The 14,335-nt window shown below is 64.9% G+C and overlaps 2 protein-coding genes across 4 annotated transcripts; one reads left to right on the forward strand and one right to left on the reverse strand.

The window, feature by feature from the left end:
• Positions 1–6,035: 6,035 nt before the first annotated feature.
• HAP1 (huntingtin associated protein 1) lies at positions 6,036–13,371 on the forward strand. 3 transcript variants are annotated; one of them, XM_051640208.1, is made up of 15 exons: positions 6,036–6,150; positions 8,006–8,082; positions 8,223–8,339; positions 8,450–8,550; positions 8,808–8,916; positions 9,050–9,128; positions 9,262–9,392; positions 9,468–9,542; positions 9,638–9,775; positions 9,848–9,915; positions 10,015–10,182; positions 10,377–10,675; positions 10,773–10,991; positions 11,457–11,559; positions 12,346–13,371. In XM_051640208.1, the coding sequence occupies exons 1-15, from the start codon at positions 6,054–6,056 to the stop codon at positions 12,722–12,724; spliced, it is 2,160 nt and encodes a 719-aa protein (XP_051496168.1). In that variant the 5' UTR covers positions 6,036–6,053; the 3' UTR covers positions 12,725–13,371. The 3 variants fall into 3 exon arrangements, with proteins under 3 accessions (XP_051496168.1, XP_051496171.1, XP_051496170.1); XM_051640211.1 differs by having other exon boundaries at positions 11,457–11,564; positions 12,346–12,380; XM_051640210.1 differs by lacking the exon at positions 10,015–10,182.
• A 178-nt stretch (positions 13,372–13,549) lies between these two features.
• LOC127394369 (gastrin/cholecystokinin-like peptide) lies at positions 13,550–13,993 on the reverse strand. Its single transcript, XM_051640257.1, has 2 exons — positions 13,771–13,993; positions 13,550–13,674 (listed from the first exon to the last, which is right to left on the reverse strand). The coding sequence occupies exons 1-2, from the start codon at positions 13,967–13,969 to the stop codon at positions 13,550–13,552; spliced, it is 324 nt and encodes a 107-aa protein (XP_051496217.1). The 5' UTR covers positions 13,970–13,993.
• Positions 13,994–14,335: the final 342 nt, after the last annotated feature.

The following is a 14,335-nucleotide window of genomic DNA, read 5'->3' on the forward strand; positions in this document are numbered from 1 at the left end:
TGCCCCGCCGCGCTCCGCACCTGCCCTGGGAGCGGCTTTTGTTATCGGCGGGGCCGCGGGAGATGGGCGAGGGTCCCGCCGCCGCCTCCGCGCCCGGAGCAGCGCCCAGCGCGTGCGCCCCGGCCCCTACCCCGCTGCACCGCGGCCCCCTCTTCGAGACGCCCCGGTGCACGGAGGCCTCGGCTCTCCCGGTGCACCGAGGCCCCGGGTCGCACCTGGTCCCTGCTGTCATCGGGTGCCCCAACCAGGAAGCGGGAGCGGGAGCCGGGAGGGTTTTCCTGCTCTGCGGGAAGCGGCTTGGCTGCTGTGAGTGTTTCTGCAGGTTGAAGGAAACGGGGGCTCAGCCCCTCGGGCCCATGAAGCCCCTGGTGCAGATGGTCACAGCGTGATGTGCAGCAGGGGCAGCGCCACGGCGGGGCTCAGGTGATGGAGCTGGGCTCCAGGCTGGGCAGCATGGTGGGAGAGCTGCTGGGGCAGGGGTCCGGCTCCCCCCCGATGGCCTCGGGTGCAGGGAGGAACCTATCTCTGAAGGGTGCTTCGGGGGCTGCTGCCTCCTGTGGACACCTGAGCATCGGGATGGGACCCAACGGGCTGTGGAGCCGCAGCCTGGCCCTGTCCGTACCCCTCCCACACCACGGCAGGGATGTTCCCAGCCCCAGTGCGGGTGGCTCTGCAGGGACCTCTCTGGGGATGTCCCTGGGGCTGGGGCAGAGCAGGCCTGCAGTTACCCCCATCCTTGCGGCAGGATGAGCCGCCACCTTGTCCTTGCCCTCATCCCATGTGTGGGTATTTCTGATCCGCAGCCCCCCGACCTTATGGAGGCTTCTTGCAGCCTCCCACCCTTTAGTCCCAGGTTCCTGCCACAGCAGCTGAGGGGAAAAAATAGCTCAGAGCTAACCTGGCTGCCCCAGCGCTGCTCAGCTGCTGCCGAGCGCCGGCACCGGGTGCGGGGTGGGGAACGGGCTTCGGGTCCAGCCCAGCCCGGCCCCGCTGCTGCGCAGACAGGGAGGTGCCCGGGCAGGAACTGCGTGACGGCATCGGGCAGAGAGCAGCGAGCACAGGTCTGCACATGCATGGGCTGGGCCAGGGCCCCCTTCTCCTGCCCCACCACCACTGGCTGGACCCACCGTCCTCCTGGTCTCTCCCGGGTCCCTGCCTAGCGCCTGTGGGACTGGTCCCCAGGTCATCCAGCAGCTAAATGCTGCTGGCCGTGGGGACAGCAGGGTCCAGAGCAATAGGAGCTGCTCACACGTGTCTGAACAAGGTCCCCTGGGAGGAATTGGTGTACGTGCAGGAGCTGGGCCAGAGGGAGACGCAGGGCTCTGGCAGCCCGAGCGCTGACTCAAGGGCTGGGCTCCCCGGAGCCAGCGGCAGTGCGGGGAGTGGGGCAGCTCGGCACCTCGGCACGGTGGGTCTCTGGGGAGAAGTGTGGGGGGGGGAGGGTCTGTGGATGTGGGGCTGGGAGCTGTGCTCTGGGCATTGAGGTGCAGGATTGTGCCACCTGGGTCTGGTGGTCCCAGTGCCGTGGGGCAGAGAGCTGTGGGACTGCGGGTGTGCTTTGGGGTGTCCCTGCTGCCTCGTGCCTGTCCTATGTGCTGGGGAAGATTAGGTGTCACTGGAGGGAGGTGCAGGGTGGCTTCACCTGGGTGCTGTGGACGTGCCAGGAGCAATGAGCATGTGCTGGGAGGGAGGGCAGCTCTGCCCTGGCATGAACCTGCTCCTGGGGTGAGGGGCTGCTGGTGCTGCAGCCCCCACTGCTGAGGAGGTGGGGACATGGGGCTTGTGCAGGAGACTTCTGCCCCACAGGGCAGAGGGACAGCAGGGACAGCAGTGGCTGCAGCCCAAACCAGGGCCACTGGAGCTGGCAGGAGAGCAGGAATGAGCTGGTTTTATGGCCTGTCGTGTTACGTGTTTATGGCTGGGATGGGAAGGCTGTGGATGCTGCCCAGCCCTGCTCTGGGCAACATGGCAGGTCCCTGCTCTGCATCCTGGTGCTGGTGGGGTGGAGGATCACAACTGAACTTTGCTCTCTGAGGTGGGGCTCCCAAGGGCTCCCGTGAGAGCTGCTGGCACCACAGCTGTTTCCACCCACTGCAGAGTGGCTCTACGGCTGCTTCTCCTGCCCACTCCCACAGCAGGGACCTGGCCACCAGCCTGGGAGCAGCAGGGGCCTGCCTGGTCCTTTGGGAGCATCTTGTACCTGTTCTGGCACTGGCACTGATCCGGACATCACCAGGTGTTTGCTCTGGTGCTGAGCTCCCTGCATCACGCAGCAGCTGCCGCTGAGCAGGTACGCTGACCCACTGCCAGCCCCTAAATTGCTCCATGTTCAGCAGCAAGTGGAGGTTGAACTGGGGCCTGCCTGGGCACTGGCTGTCCCTGTGGTCGCCCTGTCTCCACAGCAGCCCATGGGCTGGCCAGGGAGTGGAGACACCTGAGCCCTTGCTGTGCTGTACAGGTCTCTGAAAGCTCCTGGGCCTGGCAGACACTGCCCCTGGGCAGGGTTTTTGGCCAGCAGAATGTGAGAGCACATGCAGATGCTTGAGCGTGTAGTTGGGGTGCAGGATGTGTCCCCAGAGCATCATGTTGACAGCTCCTTCTCCCCAAACAGGGGCCAGAGAAGGGACTCTGCTGCCTGCCAGTGCTGCTCCAGGGAGCCAGGAAGGAAGGTGCTTTTCCCCATGGAAATGCTGCATTTTACCCCCGCAACGTAACGCCAGCCAAACTGGACACCACGGTCCCACAAGAGACCCCCCCTGGCCAGCACTCACCTGCCCGACACCTCCAGCCTGGCCCACCCTCACCCACTGCTGCCCTGCCCCACGCCAGCCCCACGCCCCACAGATCAGCCTCAGGTGGACGCCGCGATGTTGCAACTGTCACCGGTGGGTAGAGCCAGGCAGTGCCGGTGGGTGGCCTCGGGGACCGGGGTCGGGGGGGTTGCAGAACTGGGGCAGCTCCGGGCTGGTCCTTCGTCCTGTCCGCATCGCGTGGCTGGAGCTGAGCTGCATCCCGGCATCCTTCACACACGCTGGTGTCTCATCTGCTGATCCCAGCGCCGCTCGGCCGGGCAGAGCGTGGCCAGGAGATGGCAGCAGGACCGTGCCCGCAGAAAGCGGGGGGGCGAGGAGGAGGCAGGGCAGAGCTGGGTCAGGGGTCCCTGTGTGCCAACCTGCGAGGGGGACCCCAGTCCCTACAGGAGTGGCTGTGGGGACAGACCCAGCTGGTGACATTAGCCCCAAACCCTGAGGGGACAGACTGGGCTGAAGGGTGCAGGATCGCTCCCCTCCCATGGACCCCCCGCAAGCCCCTCCTCCCGGGTGCCCCCACCCTCAGTGATGCTGTGCCCCTCTGTCCCCAGACCTGTGCAGCGGCAATGTCCCCGAGGTGGAGATCATCAGCCTGCTGGGTGAGCCGCTGCCCCACTACACTCTGCGGGCTGACACCGTCTTCGGCTACGACCACGATGACTGGCTGCACGTCCCCTCCAACCCCCTGGAGCCCCCGGCCCCCCTCACTCCCCAGCAGATCGAGGAGACCCTGCAATACTTCCGTGAGTACCTCCTTCTGCGCTGTGGGGCTGGCGAGGGCAGCGCCGTCCGGGCTGGGCCACGAGGGCAGCACGGGAGCTAATCGCCCCTAACGGGATTGACGGGCTGCATTTCCTTTCCTGGAACATCCCAAGCTAATTCTGGGAGCAGCTACTGCTGAGCTGAGCCAGATGCTTGGAGAGAGCTACTGTTGTCTCCAGGGACCCTCTGCATGTCCCCACTCTTGCTGTGCTGTGTCACGGTTCTCCAGGGTGGAACACCAGTGGGTGGGCCACAGAAGGTGCCCTCGTGGCCCCCAGTGCTGCCACCCCACCAAACATGATAGCTCGGAGCAGCTAAGGGGGCCACTTGCTGCAAGTGGAGGCCCTGGAGCCCATGGTGTGAGTGCCTGGGGGGAGGCATCTGCAGCCCCCATGGCCAGGCAGGGGCCAAGCCCCATAGCACCATGCGTGGGGTCCCAGCGTGGGGTCAGGGTTCAGCAGGGGGCACAGACAGATTATCTCTGCTTTGCTTCTGCCTCAAGCCCACGTGTGGCCGGGCAGGATTAGAACGAGGGGCTGCGGATGGATGTGGGGCAGCCAGAGACAGATGGGGCTGAGGGCTTGGCTCTGCTCCCACCCCCCACCTGCAACAGGCTGGGGACAAACCCCCATTGTACCCTCCCCGTGGTCTCAGTCTTCCCCATCCCTTCACTCCCTCCCTGTGCAGCAGGCAGTGGGGTGCAATCCCCCCAGCCACCAGCACCCCCCTAAACTGCAGACATAGTGCAAGGGATTGAGCCTCAAACCCCACTTGTGTGGCACAGGGCAGGGAGCCCCTGGCTCAGCAGGACCCCTGGCACCCCCATCCCCTCTCCATAGGGACAGCCCTGCCCTGCCTCTGGGTCCCCTAGGTCACGTTTCTTGGTGCCACCTGCATGTGCCAGAGTGGAAGGGGCACGAACTGCCTCATCCCTTCATCCAAACCTTTAAGCTGCCATCAGAAATAGCCCCCCTTAATCTGCTTGTGCAGAGACATAGGAGACCTGCCCAGAGGAGCAAATCCTTGGGCAGGGGATTAGGAAGAGGTGGCTCTTGCCTGTCCATGCCAAGACACTCGTTTGTGTCCTTGGGGTCCCCGGCGGGGGCCCTGGTGGGCTGGCAGGATTCTTCCCTCATACTCTGCCTGCCCCAGTAGGGGCAAGGAAGATGGAGAGGCTGGGGCTGAGGGTGCCTGGCTCCAGCCCCAGCTCTGGGAGGGTCCCAGTGGTTACGGCAGGACCAGGTTTGGGGTCAGGATCCCAGCAGGCATATAATTGCAGCGAGTGTTGCGGAGGGGCAGCTCCAGCCCCAGCCTTGTTGATTGATTGATTAGCTTGGTACTAATGAACAGTTTTGGAGCAAGCAGTGGGGGCTGGCAGTGTGTGTTGGTGTTACCAGCACGGAGCTCAGAGTGCTGTGGGGCCATGGTGTGGGGTCCTGGCACAGCCCCGCCGCCCTCCCACCCACGAGGCTTGTGCTACGTGCCAGCCAGCTCCTCCATAATTCAGCACTGGATGATTCATTCAGCTCTTCTGCTTCAGCACTGCCTCTGCACAGTGTGGTTGTGGGAGAGCAGGGGGTGGCAGCCCAGGAGCATGGGGCAGCCTGGATGGGACACAGGGGGGGCCAGGCTCGTGCCAGCCCATGCTCAGAGTAGGTGGATGCTGAGTGGGACAGGTTGTAGAGGGGTGGAAAACCCTTTCCTGGCTTACAGACCTGGCAGGTCCCAGCACCCCCCTGGGCACCTGAGTGTGCAGAATGGCAGTGATGGTGTCTTGGTGACAATGGGGGGACCCAGGCCTGGGGACAGGCTTGGGGTGAAAAGCAAGGCTCGCCAGGCAAAGGGCAGGGAGCTTCAGCAAAGGCCATACAGTGGTGTGACATGATGTGACCATGATGGGAACCCAGCCCTGCACACAGGGTTTAGGGTGAAGGACCCCAAAGCTCTCCTTGCTCCTAAGGGGCAGAAGGAGAGCTGCTACTCTGAGACCAGTGGCCTCCCTGGTATCACCACCCAGCAGCTGGTGCTCAGCATCACCCTTGGGGAACCCACATGCCCAGACCCCATGGTGTCCATGGGCTGGAGGCAGGACACACAGCCCCGTTGCACCAGCACCACAGGGCTGAGCAGGATTGGGCTGATGGGTCCCCAGGGTGCCCCAACGGGGAACCTGGTCCTGGGGTCCCTGATGGGGAGAGTGTCCATGGGGTGCCCTAAGGGATCCTGGTCCCTGATGTCCCCAAGACGCCTGGCAGAGTGTGCAGCCGCAATGAGCCGATCCACGCCGCGGCGGAGCGGGGGGGAGCGGGCAGTTCCCAGCCCCCCCGCCCCGCTCCCGCCCGGCGCCGCCCCCGGCCCCGGCCGCGGTGGGACGCGCCCGGGCAGGTGCGCGCAGCCGGGGCGACCCTATAAATAGGGGCGGGAGCTGCCGGCGGGACCGGGCACGGCGGGGTTGGGCTCGGTTCGGCTGCGCGCCGCGCGATGGAGATCTGGAGCAGCCCCGCCGCATACGACGAGCTGAGCGGGAGCGCGGAGCGGGACGGCAGCGCCGACCCCATCGCCCGGGAGCTGGAGGAAGGTGAGGGCGGCCCGGCCCGGTCCTGCCCCGGGGAACGCGGCTGCGGCTGGTCCGGGCTCCCCCCGCGGGTGGGTCTGGAGGTGCGCGGGGGCCGCGGCTGGGTTCTTACCCCCGTCGCCCTCCCCGGCCGGGCGTTACCCCTCGCAGTGCTGCATGCCAGGGAAGCTGCCGCCCCGGTCCTTTGCGGCCCCCCTGGGTCACCCGGATCCCAGGGAAGGTCGTCCCTGCTCCGATGGTGGCGGGGAACAGGCCGAGGGATGGGGTGAGCAGTTCCGGACAGGTCTGTGTGTGCCCTTGGGATGGGGTCTGTCCTCCCACGGGGCAGGGGTCCCCGCATTGCGCTGGATCAGGCCCGCGCCTGGGGCGGGTGTTTACGTGTTTGCCAGCACTGCAGCCCCCAGCGTCTCCCAGGGCCTGCCACTCGCTCTGACCGTAATGATGCTCATGCTCTAATTATTTCCAATTAACGGCTCAGCAGCCTGACGAGGTGCAATTGGGGACCCCTGCAGGGAGCGGGCCCTGTCGGGCTGCGGGGAGGGGGGATGATGCTGAGATTGCCGGATGTGTGGACGTGCCTGTGGGGATATGTGCTGGCTGGGGTGCGGGGCCAGCAGCAGGGGCAGTGGGGACGGGACGGGGATGGTCGGTGGGGGTATTGCCATGGCGACATCAACATCATTACACAACCCCAGCTGGGGCAGGGTAATGGGATTTGTGTGGCTGAGCCTCTCCCCTTAACCCACTTTGTCTGCCTGGCTGGAGAATATGGCTGGGGATGCAGGTTGAGGCCCCGAGTGCAGCCAGTGCTGCTCTGCCAGGGGAAACTGAGGCACACGACCTTGGGGCAGTCAAACAGCAGCAGCAGCTGCGTGGTGCAGGCAGGGCCCGGGGTTTCATGCTTGCTGCCAGCTCCCTCCCACAGCACGGCTCCGGTGCTGCCGTTTGGGTCCCAGCCTGGCAGCTTCTGCAGGCGTGGTTGGCAGGATTGGTGCCGGTGACAGACGTCCCCGTCCTCGCACTACCGCTCCCTGCCAGAGACCAGATAGGGCAGGGGAGGAGGTAGGGTTTGAGCGGGGGCCCAGCCCGATGCAGAACTCTGGGTGATGTTGGCGTGGCAGGCAGCTGCCTGTTACTGAGGCAACCTGCCTGCAGCTGCCTTGGCCCCTGGCGCTCCAAGCGTGGGTCACTGCAGCTGGAGGGGCATCGGGAGGGGTGCGGGATGCAGCAACCCGAGAGGGCAGGCTTGGTTCTGCCTCAGCCAGCATCTCTGGGGAGAAACTAGGGCAGAGCTGGCTTCTCGGGGGGAGATCTGGGGGAGGGGGCTGGGGACAGATTGGAGGGGACGCTGCCTGTGAGGCTGGCTCTGCATGGTGCCACCCACTGCTATTTATGTTGGCGCTCCAGCCTGCTTTTTGCCAGACGCGTCACCTCCAATCCTGTCTCTGCCGTCCGCTTTTCCCCTCCCCTCCTTCCTGTCCTTGTGTCCTGCGACGGGGCTGGCACCCCCCTGGGCCAGAGTGCAACATAGGGGGCTTGGTGTCTCCTGCAGCCCTGAGACACGGGCAGGGTCAGGAGGTGAGGTGGGAGCATTCCATTTGCATGGTGCTGTCCTAGCTGTGAGCATCCCTGCCCTGCACCACAGCTAGTGCTGCCAAGCAGATGAAGGTCCCTTTTGGTCACCAGTGTGAGCAGCTTTGTGCCACCTGCAGCAGCCACTTTCCATTTCCTCTGCCATGCCAGTCTTGGGGGTGTCAATAGGAAGCAGTGACACGGGGCAGGAGGTATGGGGATGATGCTGAGCCCCTGGGCTGGTGCTCCTGCAGTGTGGGGATTCACCCTTTGCCCTTCCCCCCAGTCCTGTGTGCTGAGCGGGTGGTCAGGATCACGAAGACCTACCACGACATCGATGCTGTCACCAACCTGCTGGATGAGGTACAGCACTGCTTGCCCTGTGCATGGGCTGGGGCTGGTGTGAGGGGTGGGGCCGGTGGGATTCCAGGGACTCAGGGGCGGGTGAGGGCTGGAACAGAGCAGGGAACAGGCCCTGGCTGAGGCAGACCTGCCCCTTGCAGAAGGAGCGGGACCTGGAGCTGGCGGCGCGCATCGGGCAGTCCCTGCTGAAGCAGAACCGGAGCCTGACTGAGCGCAACGAGCTCCTGGAGGAGCAGCTGGAGTTGGCCAAGGAGGAGGTAATGGCTCCTGGTGCAGGGTCCTGGCCTTGGCCCCCACATGCCTGGTCTGGGGGCCGTGGATGGCTGTGGTCTCCTTGACCGTGCTCTGATACCCCTTTTCCTCCCAGATCGCGCAGCTGCGCCACGAGGTCTCCATGCGGGATGACCTGCTCCACTTCTACACCACCACGACAGAGGAGAGTGAGCCCACTGCCACCACCTCCACACCGTGAGTGGGGGGTCTCTGTCTTGTCTGGGGCAGGGCTGCTTCTGGGGGCCGGGCTGAGGTGTTGGACAGGGTCTGTCTCCTGAGGTAGCAGCAGGACTGGTGCTCCCTTCCCTCCTATGGCAGCCGTGGGTCCAGCCCCATGGAGCTGGGTTGCTGCAGATGCCTGCCTGGGAGCTGGGGGGAGTGGTCAAGGGGCTGTATGGGGAGACCCATCCTGCCTGCACTGTGTGGCTCAGCACACTCCTTGCTGTCTCCAGGCTGCGTCAGAATGAGTCCTCACTGTCCCTGCAGCAGTACCTCCAGTATGACACCTTGCAGCAGAAACTCAAGTGCCTGGAGGAGGAGAATCAGAAGCTTCGCATGGAGGTGAGCAGAGCAGCTGGTGGAATACCCCTCTCTGTCCCCACCTCTGTCTCACTCATTGCTGGGTGTCCTGAGCTGCTTCTTGGAGAGGCTGGGTGTCCTGCCTGTCATGCTCAGCCCCTCTGCTTCTCCCTAGGCCACCAACATTGCAACTGAGACCTGTCAGTATGAGGACCAGGAGCAGCAGCTGATGATCGACTGTGTGGAGCAGTTCTGTACGTGGGGCTGGGCTTGTAGCGGGGCAGTTCCTCTATGCACTTGGGCTGGGAGGTCCACAGGCACTGCCTAGTGTCAGTGCGTGGGCTGGGAGCTGTGCCCTGGTGGTGACAGACCCTGGGCCTTCCCCAGCCGAGGCGAGCCAGCAGGTCGTTTACCTGTCGGAGGAGCTGGCCCGCAAGGCAGAGGACACAGCGCGGCAGCAGGAGGAGATCAGCCAGCTCCTGGCACAGGTCGTGGACCTGCAGAAGAAGTGCCGCACGGTGAGTGTCCCCTGCCCGTGCCAGGGGGGCTGGGGTGCAGGGCACAGCTCCCTGACTGCTCCCTCCTGCCTGCAGTACGGCTCGGAGGTGGAGGAGCTCCAGCAGCACCTGGCCCTGGCGAAGGAGGTGCAGCAGCAGCTCCGGACAGAGGTGAGCCCTGGGAGCTCCTGGCCAGGGCTGCCCCCGGTGCTGGGGGTCCCCCCGCTGCCACCAGGACCCTGCCTGAGCTGTGCCCCTGCCTGTAGCTGCGGGACCTGCAGGAGAAGTACACGGAGTGCGGCGGGATGCTGCAGGAGGCACAGGAGGAGGTGAAGAGCCTGCGCAGCCGCAGCCTCCCCAACAGCACCGTCAGTCGCTACGGCGCCCCGAGTCTCCTGCCCGTGGTGAGTGGGGGGACGGACAGGGCTGGGGGCTCCTTTCTGCCCTCTGCTGACACCATGTTCTTGTGTCTCCAGGACTCGCTGGCGGCTGAAATCAAGGGGATGATGAGGAAGGGCACAGACAGCTCCTCCTCGGACTACAAGTGAGTGCTGGCAGCGGTGGCTCACGTTGGGCCACAAGATGGGGGGTATCCTTGGGATGCCGCCTCGAGGGTCCATCCCTGCCGGCTTCCTGCTTGCAGGAGCTGCCTGCGGGTCTTTGAGACGGTGAAAGCAGTGAACCAGGTGGCCAAAGCCAAGTCTCGCTCCGAGTCTCCCCACAGCATGCCAGGCTCCAAGCAGTTGTCGGCCGCCACCTCTGGGGGCTCCAGCACCCCCCGCACCGGCTGCTCCGGCTCCGAGGGCACCCAGTGAGCGCTGCCGCGGGGCTCTGGGGGTGGGACGGAGCTGCTGCCGCGGGGGAGCGGGGGCCTTGGCGAGATGTTGGTCCCATTGCAGCGGTAACTGGTGGCGGGCGGGGGGCGGGCGCGGCTGGAGCCCGCTGGGGTCTGGCGTGGCGTGGGGGGCATGGGGTGCGGGACCCTCAGGCTGCACCCCCCGGCAGGGCCGGGGAGCAGCCGCGGGCGCCGGGCAGGCAGGCCCTGGAGGCGGCGGTGCGGCGGCTGTCGGCGCGGCAGCAGGACCGGGGCTCGGCCGAGGGCTCCTTCGAGACTGAGCAGGACCACGAGCTGTGGCGGCTGTGGGACGGGGACAGCTCCAGCGGCCACCTCACCCCCGAGGAGAGCATCGCATCCACCAGGACCAACTGCTCAGCGGGCTCGGAGCTCACCACTGGCTCCGGCTTCTCCCTCGGCTCCCTCTCCTACCTGCCCGACAAGCTGCAGATCGTGAAGCCCCTGGAAGGTGAGGGGAGGAGGGGGCTTCCCGGCATGCGGAGCTGCAGATGCCAGGAGGGTCCCACGACACCAGCTGAGCCCCCCTGGCTGTGTCCCTCCCCCAGGCTCTGTGACACTCCACCACTGGCAGCAGCTGGCACAGCCCAACCTGGGTGGGATCCTGGTGCCCCGTCCTGGGGTGCTCACCAAAGACTTCAGGCAGCTGGACATCGACCTAGAGGAAGTCTACAGCCTCAATGACCTGGAGGAGGATGATGTGGATGCTGGCTCCTTCCAGCTGCTCCCTACCTCAACACCTGTCAAAGCCAAGGAGCGCCCAGGGGGTGAGCGCAGGGTGAGGGGGTGGAGGGGACCTGGCCCTCAGAACGTGCCTGCCCCCCAGCCCAGGCTGCCCCTCGCACCCCTCTGTGCTCTCCCCTCCTGCAGCCTGTCCCTGCCACCCTTCCCTTCCTGTGGGGATGCTCTTTCTGCCCCAGGGCTGTTCTCCAGCAGCTGCCCAGCCAGGGTGAGCCCTCTCTCTCATTCTGGTGAACACCTGCTGCAGCCTGGGTGTGTGGCAGGGACAGGCCTGGGACAATCCTCTGCTCTGCTTCCCTCTGGTGCTTGCAGCCCGCTCCTCTGAGTGAGCGCAAGGCCCAAATACTGCTGGATCTGTGCCCCATATATCAGCTTTCTGCTGGTGCTGGCAGCCCAGCTTTGGCTCTGCCCTCTGCCTGCAGCCCTGCTCCGTGGTCCCTGCCTAGGTCGTGCCCCCTCCCCCTTAACCCAGTGTCTCCTGTCCCTTCCAGTGTTCCTCTCTGTTAACAACCTTCCCCAGACCCCATCTACCTTCACCACCACCACTTGCCACATCCTCCACCCCATCACTGAGGTCACCACAGTGACACCCAGGTAAGGTGTGTGGCCTCCCCACCGCCTGCACTGTCCCCCCCAGCCCCCTCCATCCCTTCTCTTCACCCTCAAGCCCTCCCTCTCCTCCTTACCCCCTCCCTGGCTGCATGTGGCTCAAGGAAGCAGCAGCCCTTGATGCTCTGAGGCACTTGAAGTGTTCCCAAATCTGGCTGCTCAAGTAGTTGTGTGCCCAGGGCTGTGCACCCCCAGCGGGGCTAAGACCCCCGCCTTGGCCTTCACAGTGCAGCATCTCAAGGGGAAGAGGATGTTCTGGGGATGGTGGAGCAGCTCCTGGGGCCAGAGCCATGTTTGCAGACAGGGATTTCCTCCTCCCTGGGCTTGTGCATAAACCAGGACCTTTCCCTAGTCTGGGCTGGGAATGGAGCCTGCTGCTTAATTAATGAGTACTGCTGCTTAGCCCTAATGAGCCCCTCCAAGGCTTGTTGGGGGTTGGTGTAAGTGGAGTTTGCTGTGCAGTTAACCAAAAACCCTGCATGTTTGGAAAACACCCATGGAACAGCAACCCTGTCCTATCCCCTCCTGCCTGGGCACTGTGGGGGGCACAGCCTGCCCTTCCCCCCCCAACACACACACACTGTGCCACCAACTTTGGGAGTCTTGGGCACTGCTGCAACCATGGGGGGTCTCCCACAGCCTGCTTTGAATGAAGGGGTAGGAGGAATGAAAGGGGCCCTGGTCTGCCTGAGGACCCCCTGCCCTCACCAGCATCCTCTGGGATGGGCCCCTCCCCCCTGACCTCTTCCTCTGCTCTCTCTTCCCCTCCAGTCTGTGTAATGCCATCATGTCTTCTCGTGGGCCCCTTGAGGGGCTGAGCTGTGGCAGCCCCTTGCTGGAGAAGTCTTCCCCTGTGCTGACACCTGGCCCTGGACCCCTGAGCACCCCCCTGGGACTCATCAGGCTCTTGCTGGTGCGAGGCATCTCTGCCTCAGTGCCAGGGACTGGGTCACGGTGGGGCCCCCTGCTCTCCCTCCAGGAGCCCCAGGATGCTGGCACCTGCCCCTCCGTTGCATCTGGGGGGCAGGAGGGACCTTGGCCCACGAGCAGCACCTTCAGCTTTAACCTGGTAGAGAAGCTGCAGTGCCTGGGGCTGGACAAGGTGGTGGTTGGAGGGGGGATGTCCTACACCCCAGGGGAGCTGACGTGAGAAGGCCATGAGCTCAGGACAAGATGTATCCTTCATCCTATTCATCACCTGTCCACAGGGAAATGGAGGTGGGCTGGGCTCTCGCCTGCTGCTCCTGGTGCTGTCCCAGGAGTGGGCAAACTTCCAGCACAAGCTTGGGGGGCTCTGCCTCAGCTGCCAGGACATGACCCCACAGAGCCCAGTGTGATGCTCCCCCAGCCCTGCATCATGGAGCTGAGGGGGCCCCACGTGCAGGGAGCTGGGTGGGGGGCACAGCTGCAGGCTGACCCTGGCCCCCACTCGGGGGAGTACAGGCATTTCCCAGCAGCCTGTTGCTGGCAATAAACACTGTTCCTGTTTCTGCTGAACCTGTGTGAGGAGTGAGGAGCAGCGGGGCCCTTGGGGGCTGTCTGGGCTGCTGCAGTGCAGGGTGGTGCTCAGCCTGGGTTCAGGTGGTCCTGAGGGGATTTTTTTAAAGGGAATGGTGGTTTAAAACTCTTTCCTGCCCACCCAATAGCTGTAGCAGCAGCAGCAACCCTGGTGTGGGGGATGCCTGTGGCGCGTGTTTCTTGGGGTGTAGCTGTCACTCGTGCTGCCGTGTCCCTGACTCTGGGCTCTGTCCTGTCCTGTCAAATAAATGTGAAGTCCCAGAGCAGCTCCTGTGCCGTGTCTGCCGCCAGCTGTGCCCTCATGTCTGCCCTGTGCATCCTGATGGGGCTGGGGGCACATCCCACCCGTGTACCCCCCCAGCCCCTGCGCTTTGCCCAGCAAAGAGGTCAGCAGCAGCTGCTGTAGTGCCAAAGCTTTATTGCAGGGCAGCGCACTGAGCGGGCTGGTGCTCGTGGGCTACGCGGCGTCGGCCGCGTCCTCGGCGCTGCGGCGGCCAAAGTCCATCCAGTCGGGGTAGTAGTGGTCGTGCAGGGCCTCCATCCCCTGGTCCCCCTGCATGTAGCCCTTGGGGTCGCTCAGCTCTGCTGGGGCGAGGGTAGCAGGTTAGAGCTGCCCTGGGCTGGGGCTGTGCCTTATGGACCCCCCCCGAGAGTTGCCCACCCTACGCCCCCCAGTACCTGTGAAGATGTGGGGCAGGAACCGGGAGATGAGGTGCTTCTGCTCCTGGGACAGGGACTCAGGCCAGTCCCGCCGGACCAGGCTGGTGGGGGGATGGTGGGGGTCCCCTGCAGCCCCTGGTGCCTCTGCCATGGGCCGGCACAGCCCCAAGGTGGCCACGAGGGCGAGGACGAGGCTGATGCAGACCTTGACCTCCATGGCTGCCGAGAGACGGAGCGGGAAGGGTGGTGGTGACCCCCGAACAGGTGCATGTTCTCAGCCCGCAGTGAGGGGGAACCCACGCTCCTCAGGGCTCAGCTGGTTCCCAAGTCCCCTCCATCCCTTCCAGCTGGTCCCCAAACCTCCATCCATCTCTTCCAGCTGGTCCCCCCATCCCCGCTGGGACTCACCTGCTGGCTCCGTGGGTTGGCAGGGGCTCAGTCTGGGGCACTTGGGCTCCCTCCTGCTTTTAAGGGCTCTGCCACGGGGGCCCCACCCCGGGGCGGCTCCCACTCACCCGCAGAGCCCCGGGCACCCCCACGGGCACGTGTGACAGACACACACACAGAGATATGCACATGTGGT

This window comes from Apus apus, chromosome 25 (assembly GCF_020740795.1).
Source record: "Apus apus isolate bApuApu2 chromosome 25, bApuApu2.pri.cur, whole genome shotgun sequence".
Classification (NCBI taxonomy): Eukaryota; Metazoa; Chordata; class Aves; order Apodiformes; family Apodidae; genus Apus; species Apus apus.

Bases quoted from the DNA above. Each gene is read 5' to 3' on its own strand.
- LOC127394369 (XM_051640257.1), bottom strand. From the start codon at position 13,969: ATGGAGGTCAAGGTCTGCATCAGCCTCGTCCTCGCCCTCGTGGCCACC. The intron at 13,675-13,770 runs GTACTGGGGGGC...TCGCCCCAGCAG, and splicing joins CCTGCCCCACATCTTCACAG to AGCTGAGCGACCCCAAGGGC.
- HAP1 (XM_051640208.1), top strand. From the start codon at position 6,054: ATGGAGATCTGGAGCAGCCCCGCCGCATACGACGAGCTGAGCGGGAGC. The intron at 8,083-8,222 runs GTACAGCACTGC...TGCCCCTTGCAG, and splicing joins TCACCAACCTGCTGGATGAG to AAGGAGCGGGACCTGGAGCT. The intron at 10,183-10,376 runs GTGAGCGCTGCC...ACCCCCCGGCAG, and splicing joins TCCGGCTCCGAGGGCACCCA to GGCCGGGGAGCAGCCGCGGG.